Below are 19,113 nucleotides of genomic sequence, written 5' to 3'. Positions count from 1 at the left end.
TTTTTTTGAGATGGAGTCTCGCTCTGTCGCCCAGGCTGGAGTGCAGTGGCGCGATCTTGGCTCACTGCAAGCTCCACCTCCCAGGTTCAAGCCATTCTCCTGCCTCAGCCTCCCGAGTAGCTGGCTAGGACCACAGGCGCCTGCCACCACGCCCAGCTAATTTTTTTGTATTTTTTAGTAGAGACGGGGTTTCACTGTGTTAGCCAGGATGGTCTCTATCTCCTGACCTCGTGATCCGCCTGCCTCAGCCTCCCAAAGTGCTGGGATTACAGGCGTGAGCCACCGCACCCAGCGAAAACTGTAATTTTTAAAAGTGTTCTAGAAGTTACTGATTCCTTGTGAAACATCTCACCTGTTTTTCATTAGCCTCAGCTCTCGTTTGCGTGTTGCTTCTTCCGCCAGCTGCTGGGGACTGTGCAAACTTCCAGGTGATGCAGCCATCACCACTCCCTGTGGCAAAGCAGCAGTAGGAGCTCGGATCTGGTAAGTTGGCATGTCACCAGTGGCAGCTGCAGTAAAACAAAATATTTCGAGCTTATATAAAGAATTCATAATTTGGCATTTTACATAAAACTGACCTGGAAACGGTATGCTTTTGACATCTCATAAGAGGTGATCTTGTAATGTTTAAGATAATTATTCTGAGATTTATAGCAATCTCAAGTATTAAAGATCTTCTTCAGCACTTAGAACAATGATATTCAGCACGCTCTAAACATTTAAGGAGAAAAGTGTCCTAACGCATTTTAGACAGGTTTTTATCAAATGCAAAAGCTCACAGGTGCTCATTTAGCTTAAAATCAGTGGTGTGCTAATAAATATTTAATAAACAGTCCTCAGGGGAAAACAATGAAAAAGCCCTGATGTGTACTGTTCCGATAATTCTCATGGTGTAAATACTTCCACCATGGCCAATTTCAAGCTGCCAAGGTGACTTTGCTGATCATAGAATTGGAAAGACACACACGTAGTACGCATACAGACAAAACAGATGCCAATACCCACAGAGCACAGAGAAAATACTTAGAAATTATGAGTTTTGAGTACTGTTTTTAATGTGTAAATAAATTGTGTATGTGTGTGTATACACACATTTAATTTTTAATAATGGCTGTTTTACAATCAGCTCACAAAGGTACTGAAATTTTCTTGTTTTTTTTTTGAGACGGAGTCTCGCTCTGTCGCCCAGGTTGGAGTGCAGTGGCACAATCTCAGCTCACTGCAAGCTCCACCTCCAAGGTTCACGCCATTCTCCTGCCTCAGCCTCCCGATTAGCTAGGACTACAGGCGCCCACCACCATGCCCGGCTAATTTTTTGTATTTTTAGTAGAGACGGGGTTTCACCGTGTTGGCCAGGATGGTCTCAATCTCCTGACCTTGTGATCCTCCCACCTCGGCCTCCCAAAGTGTTGAGATTACAGGCGTGAGCCACCGCGCCCGGCTTTTTTTTTTTAGACAGAGTCTCACTCAGTGGCTCCAGGCTGGAGTGCAATGGTGTAATCTTGGCTCACTGTAACCTCCGCCTCCCCTGTACAAGTGATTCTTGTATCTCAGCCTCCCAAGTAGCTGGGATTACAGGTGTGCACCGCCATGCCTGGCTAATTTTGTATTTTTAGTAGAGATCGTGTTTTGCCATGTTGGCCAGGCTGGTCTTGAACTCGTGATCTAAAGTGATCCACCTGCCTCAGCCTTGCAAAGTGTTGGGATTACAGGCGTGAGCCACCATGCCTGGCCTGAAAATTTAACAATAGGCTCTAACAAGCCAGCAGGAGCTGACTATAGCACACCACTGCAAACATTTCCATGAAGCAGAATATCCCCATCCTGTGAATATTTCAGTTTAGAGATTTTCCTACACTCCGTATCATGCCTGAAACAGTCACTGAATGTCTTTAAATGCAATTCTCATTACTAGAAAATGACTGAAGCACTGGAAGGAACTGAGCTCACTGCAGTTTCATTAAAAAAACAAAAAACAACAACGAAAACCCAGCAAAGCTCTGCTTGAACCTAGTTTCTCTGGGGAAAGATAATTTTTGTCTTTCTTAGGTTTCCTAGGAAAAATAATACATTTGTAAATATTCATTTAAAAGTATTGTCTAAGCATAGTATAACCATACAGTTAAAAGACAGGGTTTAATATTTACTTAGTATTCAGATGAAATACTAAAAGTAAGTTCTCAAAGTTTCCTAATTTATATTCAAAGTTTGTCTACTGCAAGAAACATAGCTTCCTAGAAAAGACAGATGGATTCGAGTGATAAAACGTTTCTACCACCAACGCTTCAACATTGAAACGTATGGTCCACAGTTAGTTTGTCACTCTGATGAGACATTACAAAATATATGCTCTCTCAAAGCTAAGCGGAAGAAAAAAGATTTCTTAAAAAGTTATCAAATTCTATTAACAATTGTCTGAACTAAATTACAATCAAAAGAGGAAAATATATCATTTCTATATTTCATGGAAATGTTTTATACCCATTGAATAAGAAGTGAAATGTTACCCATGGGAGACAAATACTTTGTCAGCTAAAAAGGATGTTATCACTGAAACTTTGTTTAAAACAGTTAAACAAAGATGAACTGATTGATGTGCTTCTCTTTGGGTAGATGCCAGATTTTTGCCTTCTAGGGCTTGAGAATTAGATGAAAGAACACAGCAGTTACAAACGTGGCTTTCAAGGAAGCTTAAAGATTTTCATAGAATTAATAAAAACAGCATTTACAATGTTGTACTGCCTTTTCCTTCTACGTGTAATTTTAAAACATTGATGATAGGTAATAATTCTTTTTTTTTTTTTTGAGACGTAGTTTTGCTGACTCCAGGCTGGAGTTTTGCTGGCTCCAAGCTGGAGCGCAGTGGTGCGATCTTGGCTCACTGCAACCTCCTACTCCCTGGTTCAAGTGATTATCCTGCCTCAGCCTCCGGAGTAGCTGGGATTACGGGCACGCGCCATCATGCCCAGCTAATTTTTGTATTTTTAGTGGAGACAGGGTTTCACCAGGTTGGCCAGGATGGTCTCCATCTCCTGACCTCGTGATCCGCCTGCCTCGGCCTCCCAAAGTGCTGGAATTACAGGCGTGAGCCACCGCGCCCGGCCTAATTGTGATTAATGATCACCAGCATATGAATAAACTTGAGAAAAGTCCTAAATTTGTTTTTGTGACTATTCAAAATAATGCATACACAGACAACTCAATGAGTCGTACAAAACTGTATAGCTCTGAGATAGTTAAGAAAGTCACGTTAAGCCAGTTATAAACTAACAACAGATTGTTTAAAATATCTTCATTGTATTGTCAGAGGAGATAGAGTGGAGCAGAGAATAACATAGTTCTCCTCTTTTCTCTCTTCACCCACATCCAGGGAAGAAGGTTATGGGGTAATAAAGGCTGAAACAATGGAACAGCTGGTGGCCACCTAGGCCTTCTAAAATTGGAACAATAGCCAGTGACGAATGAGAAGTTTACATGACACCAGGTTGACACGTGCAGGCAGCATGGATACGGACCTCCGTCTAGGATCGTTCTTTCCAAACACTGCTCACACAGACGTGCAGTAAAATAGGTAGAGAGGGGCTCATTACACTCTAGTTCTGTAGACGTTTGCTGTTTTCTTGTAATATGAAGTTAGAGCAGGATGGTTCCATGATATACAAAAGCTAGTTTAAAAAAAAAACAAAAAACTTTTTTTTTTTTTTTGAGACGGAATCTTGCTCTGCTGCCCAGGGTAGAGTGCAGTGGCACAATCTTGGCTCACTGCAACCTCTGCCTCACAGGTTCAAGCGAAATCTCCTGCCTCAGCCTTCAGAGTAGGTGGGATTACAGATGCCTGCCACCACACCCGGCTAATTTTTGTATTTTTCAGGGTGGTCTCGAAATCCTGACCTCATGATCTACCCACCTCGGCCTCCCAAAGTGCCGGGATCAGAGGCGTGAGCCATTACGCTCGGCCACAAAAAACTTTTTTTTTTTTTTTTTTTTTTAAAAGGGTGGGTGGGAATAGTCACAGGTGAAAAATGCAGTTCAAGGGCAGACATGATGGCTTATACCTATAATCCCAGCATTTTGGAAGGCCAAGGTGGGAGGTTCACTTGAGTCCAGGAGTTCAAGACCAGCCTGGGCAACATGGAGAAACCCAATCTCTACAAGAAATACAAAAATTAACCAGGTGTGGTGGCATGTGTCTGTGGTTCCAGGGCCTCAGGTGGGAAGATCATGTGAGCCCAGGAGGTTGAGGCCGCAGTAAGCCATGACTATGCTACTTCACTCCAGCCTGGGCGACAGAGTAAGACCCTGTCTCAGGAAAAAAAAAGAAAAGGAAACAAGAAAAGAAAAAAGGAAGTTCATTAATTGGCCTTGTATTTATCAGAAATGATTCTCAACAACTCTTGCCTGTTTCCAGAAGCAACAACCACCCTCAAGGGACCAAATTTGGCACCATGAAAGACAATGGCAATTCCAAACTAAGAATTCTTAAAAACATTTTGAGCGATAGCTCAGAAAAAAATGCCACTTTAAAATAACTTGGAAGGGGATGATATATTCAGATCTATTAGTTCTGAGATGTTAGGTGACTGGGTTTTATTATAATTTTTCAGAGGTATCATATATTCCTTTTACTTCCCTCAATAAAATAAAAATGACAGTGCATTAGTTCAAGCCAGAAACAGGAATTAGTATAAATTAGTAGGAATTTGCATAAATTTCTATAATATCCCAACGGATCTATATGGTGGTATACTTCTAATGGTCAATGGACAAATTCCATATACTCAAATATAATCTTATTAGTAAAGTACATTTTAACAGATATGGGCAAAGACAGCTGTGCACAGTGGCTCATGCCTGTAATCCCAGCTCCTTCAGAGGCTGAGGCATGACGATCACTTGAGCCCAGGAGTTCAAGTCCAGCCTGGGCAACATAGCAAGACCCTGTCTCTTAAAAAAATAAAGATACAAAGATAATCTCTTGTTTTGAAAAAATCTAAATGTCACAAGTTGTAATTTTAAAACAAGTTATAAAAAATATTTATCTTAGTTAGCTTCAAATTTCCAATATTATGAACTCAGTGTAAATTTAAAGCAGATAAGATACCAACGATCACAGTTCAAAGACCATCCTGCGTTCTCTGATGACACACTGCTATTCCTGTACTCTTATAAAGGCCACTTCCTGTCCCATTTAGCTACTGAAAGTGTCCGAATTACTTTTTATTCTAGAATTTTCATATTCTGAAAATATATGGGTTATCAGTGGGGAATTAACAATCATGATTGAAGAAAGACTATAAAATATTTGTACACTAACTTTATTCTCAGGAAAGCAAAAACTTTAAGACAAATCAGGGATAGTATTTTTTAACCCCAGAATCCCCTAGAATCTAGCACAGTACTTGGCATATAATGGGTGTTCCATGAGTTTATGTGTGCTGTATGAAGTAAAATTTGAACTTCCTGGGGTTTTGTACAAGCCTGCTGTCATTTGGAATGCTTAAAATAAGCAGTCTTTCTTATAAACTTACATTATTATAGCTAAACCTTTACCTCTAAGACATGGAAAGCCCTACAAGATGCGATGTGTCTCTTCAAAGTGGCCTTTCTTGATAAAAGGCATTATTTCTTAAATCTTCCTTAGATGCACTTTAGATAAGTTTAACATAACATTTTAAAAACAAAAGCGTTCTCATTATGATGTGTTTCCATCTAGCTCCTGACATGAAAGCATTTTTAAAATTTTTTTTTAGGTTCGGTATCAAATATTTCATGGGAAAAGAAAATTCCTAGAACTCTCAGTTTTGGTCATTAACTTCATACCTCTCTTTGCAAGCTTTAAACACGGTACAGCAGAAAAAGCATGGGGTTTGGAGTCTGGGTTCTAGTCCAGCTCTGCCACTTACCAGCCATGTGACTTGGGGCAAGTTCAGTTTCCTCATCTGTAAAATGGGATACAGTATCTCATTTAGTACTCACAATAAACCCTATAATATATGTCAAAGTGTCTAGCACAGTGCCTGGTACATGGCAGGCACTCCACAAATGTTAGTTCCCTTCCTCTTCCCCTCCTTAAGTTCTGAAAGACAATGTTCCAAATTATGCTTACAATGTATATTAGTTAAAATGTATATAACATCCATAAACCCATTTCCCCCTGGAGTTTCCCTTCTAACAAACCCAAGGAATCAAAATTTATGGCTCTTATTCCTTATTTTGTTAAAAGAATATGCCTATTAAAAACTTATAAAATTATATATCATTATATTCCTTTAGAGAATATATTATTAAAGATAATATAAGATGTCCTTTTCAATGTATGCAATCATTTATAATAGAACCTCGAATGGCCAAAGATATACTCTCATCAGACTGGGAAGAAGAAAACTGAAAAAAAAACTCAAGTGAGAGTAGGGAACAAAGAAATAAATAAGAAACCCAGCCAAGTACCTATGTTGGTAAATTCCAAAGTGAAATGATTTCTCAACACTCCAAATGATGGTGATTTTATTCAATTGCTTATTTATTAAGGTATCTGTAGTACTGAGCACAAAGACTGAATAAAAAAACATTTTTGTATAGAGAGTTCCTGCTTTCATATGCCATTTCACAGCATGGCACTAATCCTAAATACACCTTTAAGTAAGCAGCAGAGGTTAACTTAGATGTCACACTTCTAAGTCGGGGGCTTCTATCCCTAGCTCCGGTAAGCTGCTGACATCACCACCACTGCTGTGGTTCTCTTCCTCCCTACCACCACCTGCTCCTAATACCCAGATCCTACATTTCCATGCCTGATGTCCCACACTGCCAAAAACGTTCCCTTCTCCGTGAAAATTAAATCCTACATAAAAATGGCTATTTAAGCACTGATCATTTTCCAATTTGCTACAATCACTGTAACACATAGACCGCATAGATAACTCACCAAAATCTTTTCAGCTTTGAGGTGTAATTGACAAAAGTTGTATATACTCCAAGTGTACAATGTGATGCTTTCACATATGCATACATTATGAAATTATTATCACAGTCCAGCTAAGTAAGTTATACATAAAGGACCTTTTAAAGTTGTTTAGTATGTGAAAATCTATGAGTCAGTCTATAGAAAAGATGGAAAATTATGAACACTGAAATTTAATGTTCCATATAATAGCAAATATATACTCTATTGTCCTCTGAGAGTAGTAATAATCTATAAAAAATTCAATTTTAGGCTGGGTGTGGTGGCTCATGCCTTTAATCCCAGCACTTTGGGAGGCTGAGGCAGGTGGATCGCTTGAGGTCAGGAGTTCAAGACCAGCCTGACCAAATGGTGAAACCCTGTCTCTACTAAAAATGCAAAATTAGCTGGGTGTGGTGGTGGGCGCTTGTAATCTCAGCTACTTGGGAGGCTGAGGCAGAAGAATCGCTTCAACCTGGGAGGTGGAGGTTGCAGTGAGCCAAGATTACGCCACTGTACTCCAGCCTGGGCAACAAGAGTGAAACTCTGTCTTAAAAAAAAAAAAAAAAAAGCCATTTTAATGACTTAAAATGATGCTAACCTAACCTCATTTTATATGTTTTATAAGCAGTGTGTAGCAGCATGTACTCACATGACACTGCATTTGTGTGTCAATGTCAGGTGAGTTTTGAAGAGTCACATTAATATGCCATGAACAGAACCCGAGGATTCTGAAGACTCGAACAGGTTCACTACTTGCTAGCTTTGTGAAATTGGAAGTCATTTACCCAGTCTGACCGGGGTGTAGCTGGGCATGTATCAGTGAGAATGTCTGTAAACTGCCTTTTTTAGCATTTGAACATGGTTTCCTAGTGAGACCTACCTGATCCCTTAACCTGTATGACCAGATGTTTCTGTGTCACTCACAATCTGATAGTTTCTTTGACAGCACTTGCTACAGTTTGTATTCATGTTTATTTGTAACATTAAGTGATTTTTTTTATTTTAAAGTTTACATAAATGCAAAGTATAATTATTTTATTAGAATATAAATGAATAAATACATTTGCCTAATATATTCATACAGGCAAATAAAACAGAGCAAAGTGAAATAAATACTCCAAATTACAATTTATTATACATTTTTCAAAAGTAGTAGGAAAATAACATGAGTAATTTCCAATTTCACCCTGCAGATTTGGTTTACTGAATCTTAAGGTAGATAAATGCCTTGTTATTTCCACTTCCAAAGTGATTATAACTTGTTCAGCTACCAACTTCAAGAAGCTGTCACAACCTAAATGAAATTATTCTTTTTTGTTGTTGTTGAGATGGAGTCTCACTCTGTCACCCAGGCTGGAGTGCAATGGCACAATCTCAGCTCACTGCAACCTCCACCTTCCGGGTTCAAGCGATTCTTCCACCTCAGCCTCCCGAGTAGCTGGAATTACAGGCATGTGCCACCACACCTGGCTAATTTTTGTATTTTTATGGAGATGGGGTTTCATCATGTTGGCCAGGGTGGTCTTGAACTCCTGACCTCAGGTGATCTGCCCGCCTCGGCCTCCCAAAGTGCTGGGATTACAGGTGTGAGCCACCACGCTCGCCCTCCAATTATTCTTTTATGTAAATATTTCTAAGCAAAAATAATTGCTAATAGCCTCCTTTCACAAAGATGATATATATCCTTATTCTCATGCATCAAATATTAACTAAGACACTAGTTTTCCAAATTTGTTGGAAAGTTTTTGTTTTTAACAATTCAGAAATCCAGCCAGAATGCAACGTGAGACTCAGAGTCTAAAAGATAGGAAATTATGCTAACAGAATCAGTTTATGAATAAAACAAAAGGCAGTTTCTAATAAAAATGTAACTTATGTCCCACAAAGTCAATAATATAATCCCATAAACTATAGTCAGTTATTTATTTATTTATTTTGAGATAGAGTCTTGCTCTGTCGCCCAGGCTAGAGTGCAGTGGCACGACCTCGGCTCACTGCAATCTCTGCCTCCTGGGTTCAAGCCATTCTCTTGTCTCAGCTTCCTGAGTAGCTGGGATAACCGGTGCGTGCCACACCTGGCTAATTTTTGTATTTTTAGTAGAGACGGGGTTTCACCATGTTGGCCAGGCTGGTCTCGAACTCCTGAGCTTGTGATTCGCCCGCCTCAGCCTCCCAAAGTGCTGGGTTGACAGGCATGAGCCACTGCGCCCAGTCATTTACTTTTTATATTTCACTTCATGATCCTGTAAGTAAATGCTGATATCTTTTCCAGGCCAGCCATTAGTGCTAGGAGCCTGATTTCGGTCTAGATTCGAGTTTTTCAGACTGTAAGCTGTAGACCATTAACGGGTCATAAAGTAAATGTCATGGGTCAAGAAAAGCACTTTAAAAAAAGGACAGAAAAGGAATTATGGGTACATCACATTTTGTTAAGGATAAGAATTATGTCTAAAACATGTTTTATATAAATGTAGGGTACACACACACATAGGTCCACTTTGTCGTGATATAATGTGGGTCATGGTTGAAAAGTTTGCAAGCCACTAATCTAGTTCAATCTACTTGGTCTGCCGATCCACAGGGTTACCCCAGAACTGAGAGCCCAGAAGTCTGGTTCCTAAAGCTACTCTACTACACCTTCAAAAAAGTCCCTTGGCCGGGCACAGTGGCTCAAGCCTGTAATCCCAGTACTTTGGGAGGCCGAGGCGGGTGGATCACGAGGTCAGGAGATCGAGACCATCCCGGTTAACACGGTGAAACCCGTCTCTACTAAAAATACAAAAAATTAGCTAGGCGTGGTGGCAGGCGCCTGTAGTCCCAGCTACTCGGAGGCTGAGGCGGGAGAATGGCATGAACCCAGGAGGCGGAGCTTGCAGTGAGCCGAGGTCGCGCCACTGCACTCCAGCCTGGGGGACAGAGTGAGACTCCGTCTCAAAAAAAAAAAAAAAAAAGTACACAGCGTTTTCACATCATTTTATTTATTTTTTGTTATGAGTCTTATGCTTAGACAAGTCAAAAGGGGAATAGGAATGAAAGACCTGGTAAAGAAAGATACAAACCAATAATTTTTAGGAAATAAATATATATACAAAAGTGCCTTCTGGTTCTAAGAATCATATGACATGCAGTGTTTGAGATGTTCATCTACATCTTAAAATAAATTCATCATTTGAGTTCTGCAGTCTATAGCATCTCTAGAACTTCACAAAACTTCTTTGAGAAAAAAAAAAAAAGCTCCTCAAGACAGTTTTAAAACAAAATACAGGTTTTACTTACTCAAGACAATCCAGTGTTCCTATCCAGAAAGAGGGCTGAGACCCATTAACTTCGAAGAGCTAAATTGTAGTGAAGTTGTTTAAAACCATCCACTCTTTCTTAATTCAACTGCAAATTCAGTATTGTATTACAAACAAGACCACTGAATAAACAACGCTGCAAGCACACAAAGGTTATTAGTAACTAAGTCTTTCGAAATCACTATCTGTTACTGAGAAAAGCAAACCTAGTGAAAAATAACCCATTACAAATTCAAATACCAGAGGCTGGGAGAGTAAGTAAAAGACAAGCACTTCCCTGACCGAACACTAGAGAGCGCTCTGAATCGCAAGTTCCAATAGATGGAGTAAGAGTAAAGAACCCGCCAGCTTATACATACATCGTCCATTTCTCACCAGGCGCGTGCAGGGACGGCCTCAGTAGGAGGTTCAATCTTACCACTAAGCTGGCCAGACAACTCCTGAGTTCTGTTCATGCATTACAGTTTCGTGACGTGTTTCCCTCTTCAAGCAGATACGCACTTCAAAAGAAATGTTAAAGTAGGGCTAACAAGAAAAGCTATTCAGTCTAAAAGGAAGCTTGGAGGCAGAGGCAGTGGTGAGCCAGTTAACTCTAAATCTGTCACCAGCATTTTACAAAACAGAAAGGAACTGACTAAATCACAACATGACTCGGAACTGACGTCAATGTGCAGCTCGCTTGGAGTTTAACTTTTCCACTTCCCCTGCTGAAACACGATTCCAGGAAATGTAATGACATCAGCCCTTTGAACTCAATTAGCTGAACAGACCATTTTAAATACAGGAGGAAAGAAACAAGTAGGCACACAAACATCCATAACACGCGGGTTTTTCCTATTCTGTTTGGAGCTGCATTTGCCCACAGTCACGAAATCAGAACGTGAACAGTATATACTGTATATTTAACCTGTGGCTAGACTGAATTTGCAACAGGTTGCAGATGAAGTAACAGCTTATTTTAGTAGGGCAGAATGGTATGCACATGAAAGAGAGACACAGAGATGGAGGGGAGGAAGAGAGGGNCTAACAAAGCGAGCTGAATATATATAGATGTGTATTTCAAAAAAGTCTTACACCTAAGTGACTAGGAGAGTAACACTTTCTGAAACACTCAGATGTTCCTGAATACTTCCTAAACTTCAAAACAATCTGCAGAATTAACTGAAACCCCTCTTTAACATTCTTACCTGTGTCATCTCCAGTTACAGCCATAATGGGCTTCTGCAGACAGCACTGTCTTGTTTCCTCTACCACAGTTCAACATAAAGTGTTCCAAATTAGCAAGCATGTGCAGGATAAGCAGGAGGACTGACATCACAATGACATCACTAGCCTATCACTGCCATCAATTTGCTTTGTCACAGGCGAGCTCACTGAAACCCCAGCCCTATAAAAACTCTTCCTGTAATAAACCATCTTAATGCTCTTGTTTCTCATTTTTACATAGAAATCTGTTTGAGGTGGGCTCTGGCAAAATAATAATAATAATAATAATGTCTCTTTTAGCACTAAAAGCTACATGATTGTATCTTATAGGGCTACTTCTTTATTATTGTTGTGTCCAAGGTTTCTAAGTAAACATAGTGAGAATAAACGCTATATATTTTCCTAACTTATAGGAGGAAAAAAACACTTGGAGATTTAAACTTTGGGGATTAAAAAAAAACAACACACTGATTATCAGCAAAGAAGTACCATATTTCATAGTCACTTCTAAACTCACCAAGAAATATCCAGCCACCTGTGTTTACTTAACACATTTTTATTTGCTGAGCTATTTGCTACACCATCAAAAAATCCAACTCTTCCTAAGGTGATACAGAATTTGCTGCTTTCACTTGAAGGGAGTAGATAATGAAATTTTAAAAATTCACTGTGCCAATGGAGCAAGTATTATGTAGTATTCCCCCATAACTACTAGACCGAATCACATGAACTTGCTGATATTTGACCTTTTGGCCCACAAAAATAGCAGTTTCATGTTGATTCAATCTAATACATTGTTTTACCAGATTAAACCCCCCTGAAAAGACTTTTGTGATTTTTTAAAATTCATAAATAAATCAAAATTACTATTTATACATTTTTTTAAAATGCCAAATTTTATTTGGATCACTTAATGAAGGCTCAGCACATAGAAAGCTGGATCATTATAGAAAATTCAGTGATTATAAGGTTAGACACAAAATGGGCAAATGTTCAACCGTAGAACAGACCATAGCCTGGAAAAAAATTATTGGCATTTCCACTGCAAAAAAATAAGTGACATGCCACTGAGACCTTTTGTCTTTTTTTTTTTTTTTGAGACAAAGTCTCGCTATTCTCCCCTAGGCTGGAGTGCAAAGGTGCGGTCTTGGCTCACTGCAACCTCCGCCTCCCGGGTTCAAATGATTCTCCTGCCTCAGCCTCCCGAGTAGCTGGGATTACAGGTGCCCACCACGCCTGGCTAATTTTGTACTTTTAGTAGAGACGAGGTTTCACCACATTAGCCAGGCTGGTCTCGAACTCCTGACTTCAGGTGATCCGCCCACCTCAGCCTCCCAAAGTGCTGGGTTGACAGGCATGAGCCACTGCGCCTGGCCGACCTTTTGTTTTATCAGTGAGTTGTACAAAGCCCTTTCCCCTTGTATGATTAGAATTCAACCCAACCTTATGTCAATGAAAGGACATCCCACCACATTTTGGCTGTATTTAATCTAATCATCTTCCAGTAAAGGTAAGGACTTTACACCTCAGATGCTCAGAAGGTAAAGTTTCAGGGGTGTCCACGTTTCTAGTAATTCTCCAGGATACCTGACAAGGGGCTAGGGTTTCAATTCAGCTGAAGATATATTGGCTGAGTAAGAAAGCCTGGATGGTCACCTAGACCTAGACATCAACCCTAATCTGGGGCTCCAGCAGGGACTCTGCTGTCCCAGCCACACCTGAGGGTTTGGGTCCAAGAATGCTATTAGGAAATTTTATTTCAAATTTCAGAAAATCAATAAGAAATTGATTTTACGTCAGCATTTCTTTAAATTGGCACATAGATGCTCAATAAATACTGGCGTGAAAAAAAAGTCAAGGAAGGAAAGAAAGAAGGGAAATGGGTTGCTTAGTTGATTACTGCTCTTAGTAAAGTTTTAATATATTCCCTGGACCAGTTAATCTCACATGGAACAAATCACACATGGAACAAATCACATTTTCAGAGGAAGAATATTTCACTTTCATTTGGTAAATGCTTACTGAACATTTATCACATGCCAAGGTCTGTGCTAGGTATTTGTCCAAATAGAACTTACCATCTACCAAGACACACAGAGCCACAATACAACATGATGTGTGCCCAAGGAAGTACAGCAGGAACTCACAGGGGTTGCCTAAGCCAGATGTGGAGGATAGGCAAGGATTCCTGGAGGAAGAATCATTTAAGGTGAAACACGAGTAGGGCATACAATCAGGGAAAGTATTCTTATCAGGCAATCAGTATGTGTGAAGAAGGCCCTGGAGGGAGAGAGCCTATCCCAGGAAATGAAATAAAGAGCTGTATTACAAAAGAGGGAGAAATAGAGAGGTAGGCAGCTATTAAAGAAAGCAAGGCTTTGATTAAGCAAAGATGAAAGATTTGGTGCTTTGTCTAAACAGGTCACAGACATTTATGCATGCTTTTGTGAGGATGCTATAGACTGAATGTTTGTATCCCTGCCCAATTTCCTCTGTTGAAATCCTAACTTCCAATGCAATAGTATTTGGAGGTGGGACCTCTGAGAGGTGATAAGGTCATGAGGGTGGCACCCTTGTGAACAGGATTAATGCCCTTATAAAAAAGACCCCAGATGCCAGGTGCCGGTGGTTTACGCCTGTGATTGTAGCACTTTGGGAGGCCGAGATGGGCGGATTACCTGAAGTCAGGAGTTCGAGACCCAGCCTGGCCAACATGGTGCAACCCCATCTCTACTAAAATACAAAATTAGTTGGGCGTGGTGGTACATGCCTGTAATCCCAGCTACTCGGGAAGCCGAGGCAGGAGAAATGCTTGAGCCCAGGAGACAGAGGTTACAGTGAGCCGAGATCACACCACTGCGTTCCAACCACTGCATTCCAGCTTGGCCAACAGAGTGAGACTCTGTCTCAAAAAAAAAAAAAAAAAAAAGAAAAGAAAAGAAAAGAAAACAGTGCAATGCAGTAATGGAGATGTTGGGGCAAGAAGCTGCTGTTTTAAGAAGTATCAGTGGCTCCCAGAATCACTGTGAGGAATTAAGAGTCTAGCTGAATTTTCAGGAACAATTCCCAAAACTGAGCCAAGAAGAGCTGCTGCCTCTGGCATGATTAGGAAGATCAGAAAGCTATTCCACAATAGCCAGCTTCTGGTGGCTGCTGGAGACTGCAGCCCACAGGGGTAGCCTGGGTCAGAGGGACAGCACCCAGGCCAGGGCCAGGGCCAGGACAGAGGGGTGTGGAGTGGCAGAAGCATGTATGGCTCAGCCAGGGAGAAGAATCTACACAGTGACTTTGAGTGGAGACTGGGGAGAATATGAGACAACTTCCAGGTTTCTGGCATCAAGCACCAGGTGGGATAGTAGTGGTTGGTCACTGAAGATAGGAACAGCGGGTTTCAGGGATTTGTATCAGAGGTATGTGTGGGCCATCTAAGGAACCAGCTGGAGTCAGGACATAGTCACAGTGAACTGAAGCCAGGGTGGGAGGGAGTCCTTCAGGGAGAGAGCTCAGCAGGAAGAGGGTGGGGAGCGAGCATGAAAATCACTGAAACACTCAGGACAGGGGCAGGGGAAGCTTCGCCCAGCAACGAGACTGACAGAGAAGCAGCAGAGAGAGAAGAGCAAGGAGGACACAGTCTCAGGAAGCGGAGGCAGCAGAAGTTGACAGTGTTAAATACTGCTGAGGCATCAGCCAAGACAGGCACTGAGAATCCACAAAGAAGCTGACACAGCCCTTCAGTGAGATGAAGGGAGAAGGCAGGCAGGCAACACTGCCACTAAGTTCAGGAAGACAAGAATGCCCACTGGCCTTGCTGCGTTTAAACTGGAGCTCCTGGCCATGATTATTTAAGGAAAAGAAAAAAAGAAAAGAGGAATAAAGATTGGAAGGAAGGAAATAAAACATCACTATTTGTATAAACATTCACATAGGATCACAGACCGATTCACAAAGAATCAGTAAATTATTAGAAGTAATTAGAGTTTAGCAAAGTTAATAGATAAAAGATCAACTTAAAATAATCTGTATTTCTCTACACCGGCAACAATGAGAAAATACAATAAAAAATAAGGTACCATTGTTAACGGCAACAAAACCCATAAAGTATTTAGGAACCAACTGAAGAAAGAATATGCAAAACCTCCATGAAGAAAATGGTTCAACTGCTAAAAGAAGTAAAATGAGAACTGAATAAACAAGACATTCTATGGTTTGGGATAGGTCAATTTAACATTATGCAGCTGTCCCTAAATGAAATGCAGTCTCGGCCGGGCACGGTGGCTCACGCCTGTAATCCCAGCACTTTGGGAGGCCGAGGCAGGCAGATCATGAGGTCAGGAGATCCAGACCATCCTGGCTAACACGTTGAAATCCCGTCTCTACTAAAATGCAAAAAAATTAGTTGGGCGTGGTGGCGGGTGCCTGGAGTCCCAGCTACTCAGGAGGCTGAGGCAGGAGAATGGCGTGAACCCGGGAGGCAGAGCTTGCAGTGAGCAGAGATTGCGCCACTGCACTCCAGCCTGAGCAACAGAGCGAGACTGTCTCAAAAAAACAAAACAAAACAAAATTAATGCAGTCTCATCATTGGTTTTATTATTATTATTACTACTACTTAGAAACTCAAACTTATTTCAAATGCATATAAAAGAATAATAGTGCACAAAAGCTAACCCTCCATTCAAACTGAGAAAAAAGACAAGGGGAACTTGTTCTATGAGATAACAAACGTGTATGGTGCTGGCATTCAGAAAAGATGAATCAGACAGAAGATGGGCCAGATCCACGTGCACAAGCAAACCTACTGTCTAATTAAGGCTTCCCCATACACCAGTGAGGAAACAACAAACCCTTGGGAATGGCTCCATATAAGTTAAAATGAATTCCCACCAAATACTATATACAGAAGTGAAGTCCAGATACATTAAAGACATAAATGTGAAAGGTAAAACCACAAAGCAAATAGAAAAAAAATGTGGAAAATATCTTTGTGACTTGTGAAGTAATTTTTTTCTTTTTTTAGACGGAGTCTCGCACTCTCGCCCAGGCTGGAGTGCAGTGGCACCATCTCTGCTCACTGCAAGCTCTGCCTGCTGGGTTCACGCCATTCTCCTGCCTCAGCCTCCCGAGTAGCTGGGACTACAGGCGCCTGCCACCACGCTCAGCTAATTTTTTGTATCACGAGGATCACAAGTGCAGGAGATCAAGGCCATCCTGGCTAACACAATGAAACCCTGTCTCTACTAAAATACAAAAAAAATTAGCCGGGCGTGGTGGCGGGCGCCTATAGTCCCAGCTACTCAGGAAGCTGAGGCAGGAGATTGGCGTGAACCCGGGAAGGCGGAGGTTGCAGTGAGCCGAGCTCGCACTGCTGCACTCCAGCCTGGGCGACAGAGCAAGACTCTGTCTCAAAATAAATAAATAAAATAAACAAATAAATTAAAAAAAAAAATAGTGCTAAATCCTGAATCCTAAGCAAATGGACCAAAAGGAACAGAATTCAATTAAAACACAGGAGTTTTGAAAGCTATATTAAATACATCTATTATAGTTATCATAAGCACAACTGAATTAATTAAATTAAAATAATGTATATCACAAATCCAGGTGAAAGAGTTGAAATCTCAGGTAACCCTAAAAGCTTAGGGCTACATCTCAACTTTTATTTCATTACTGACAGCTTCCATAAGAACTAGAATGGATACCTCAGAATTCAAACATACTAAGAACCATCAAAAAAACAAACAAAAAACAAAAAAACCCAAAGTCAGCATTTGCTTTGAAATGAGTTACCTAGAAATTAGACTTGAAAGTAACAGCTCGGGAAAACCCAAATTTGGGGCATCATAGCCTGAATACTTAAATTGTCATAGATTAGGTAATATAAATCTATTAGGTACAACATTTGCGACCCCAAATGAAGGATATTTACTTAATTTAAAATTCATTCATGTGGCTGGGCATGGTGGCTCATGCCTGTAATCCCAGCATTTTAGGAGGCTGAGGCCTTCACTTGAGGTCAGGAGTTCGAGACCAGCCTGCCCAACGTGGTGAAACCCCGTCTCTACTAAAATACAAAGATTAGCCAGGTGTGGTGGCACATGTCTGTAATTCCAGATCCTTGGGAAGCTGAGGCAGAAGAATTGCTTGAACCCAGGAGGCAGAGGTTGCAGTGAGCCGAGATCACACCATTGCACTCCAGCCTGGGCGCCAGAGCGAGAGTCCATCTCAAAACAAAACAAAACAAAAAATTCATTCATGTTTCTCTCTCTCTTTTCTATCATGCTACTCTGAATTTGGCCTTTCTCCAGAGCCAGTAAAACCTGCTAAAAGGTGAAAATGATAAAACTTAATTTGCTGTTTAATGTATTAAAATATTTCTTCTGTAAGCGTTTTAAGTGCATCCCAACCCCCCCCATCTACCTTTGATATATTTCAGAAAACTACAAAATCACCACTCAATGGTGTGATATAGTAATCCATAGGTATTCTAAATGTATTAGATTAATAAAATATACCTTGAACAACAACCTGGCTGCCTGGGACAAAGAACTGCTGTGTGCCATCAGCTGATTGTGCTGCGTACTGTACAATTGTAGCACCTGGTGGAGGAGCTCCTGAATTTGTCATTGTTAATGCCTGCAGTCCCTGAACACCATCAGATCCTGGGTTAGAAATCTGGATTGTTCCACCTTGGGCTATAGCAACTTAACAGAAAAGAAAAGAAATATTAGAGAATTTCAAGATTTATTTTAATAATCCCCTACTGGAAGAATGTACTCTGGGTCTATTTATTACCATTGCTTCTTTCTCAGGTTACCCTTATTTTCTATGCTGAATTCGTCATGGGGCAATACCCTAGGAAAAGCTTATAAACACCTGAAAATAACTGTTTGAGATTCATAGAGCCCATGGAGTGTTCCTACTCCTTAGCATCCAGCTAACTACATTACTCGAGAGGAAGAGTGGAGAAGCAGACAGGGAGAGTCCAGCTTCCTGGTCTTCTCCATTCTCTCAGATGTTTTCCTTACAAACACCATTCTTCTACCATTTAAAATTCCCATTTAAGGCCAGGTGTGGTGGCTCACACCTGTGATCCCAGCATTTTGGGAGGACAAGGCAGGAGGGCTGCTTGAGCCCAGGAGTTCGAGGCCAGGCTGGGCAACATAGGGAGACCCTGTCTCTAAAAAAAGGAAAGAAAAGAGAAAATTCCCGTTTAATGTTAGAATTAAAATGAATTTGTACCTTCATTCAGCTAACTACTTTTCTAATTTGTCATCAAAAGAAAGTAGTTTTAAGAAATATATAGGCCAGGTGCAGTGGCTCACGCCTGTAATCTCAGCACTTTGGGAGGCCAAGGTGGTCAGATCACCTGAGGTCAGGAGTTTGAGACCAGCCTGATCAATACAGTGAAACCCCATCTCTACTAAAGATACAAAATCAGCCAGGCGTGGTGGCAGGCGCCTGTAGTCCCAGTTACTCGGGAGGCTGAGACTGAAGAATCGCTTGAACCCGGGAGGTGGAGGTTGCAGTGAGCTGAGATCACAGCACTGCACTCCAGCCTGGGCAACAGAAACTCCGTTACAAAAGAAAAAAAAAAAAAGAAATACATACATACAATCATATATATGTTATATATATAACCAAAGTATTTTTATATATATTTATATATAAAAT

The 19,113-nt window shown here is 40.8% G+C and overlaps 1 protein-coding gene across 35 annotated transcripts in view; it reads right to left on the bottom strand.

The window, feature by feature from the left end:
• The window catches only part of CREM (cAMP responsive element modulator), an 85,777-nt gene that overhangs the window by 5,771 nt on the left and 60,893 nt on the right, over positions 1–19,113 (bottom strand). For 12 of the 35 annotated variants that reach the window (XM_017848405.1, XM_017848402.1, XM_017848409.1 and 9 more), the window contains 3 exons: positions 17,955–18,143; positions 5,904–5,939; positions 353–509 (listed from right to left, as the gene is read on the bottom strand). In XM_017848405.1, coding sequence (XP_017703894.1) covers positions 353–509; positions 5,904–5,939; positions 17,955–18,143 — 382 coding nt within the window. Of the gene's footprint in view, positions 1–352; positions 510–5,903; positions 5,940–10,219; positions 10,566–10,598; positions 10,890–11,426; positions 11,539–17,954; positions 18,144–19,113 lie in introns of those variants that run through there. The other 23 variants (XM_017848408.1, XM_017848406.1, XM_017848407.1 and 20 more) reach the window with 11 other exon arrangements.

The sequence above is a fragment of the Rhinopithecus bieti genome, unplaced genomic scaffold (assembly GCF_001698545.2).
Source record: "Rhinopithecus bieti isolate Rb0 unplaced genomic scaffold, ASM169854v2 scaffold_30965, whole genome shotgun sequence".
Classification (NCBI taxonomy): Eukaryota; Metazoa; Chordata; class Mammalia; order Primates; family Cercopithecidae; genus Rhinopithecus; species Rhinopithecus bieti.
Note: the sequence above shows the minus strand (reverse complement) of the source record. Positions and strands in the feature narration are given on the sequence as shown.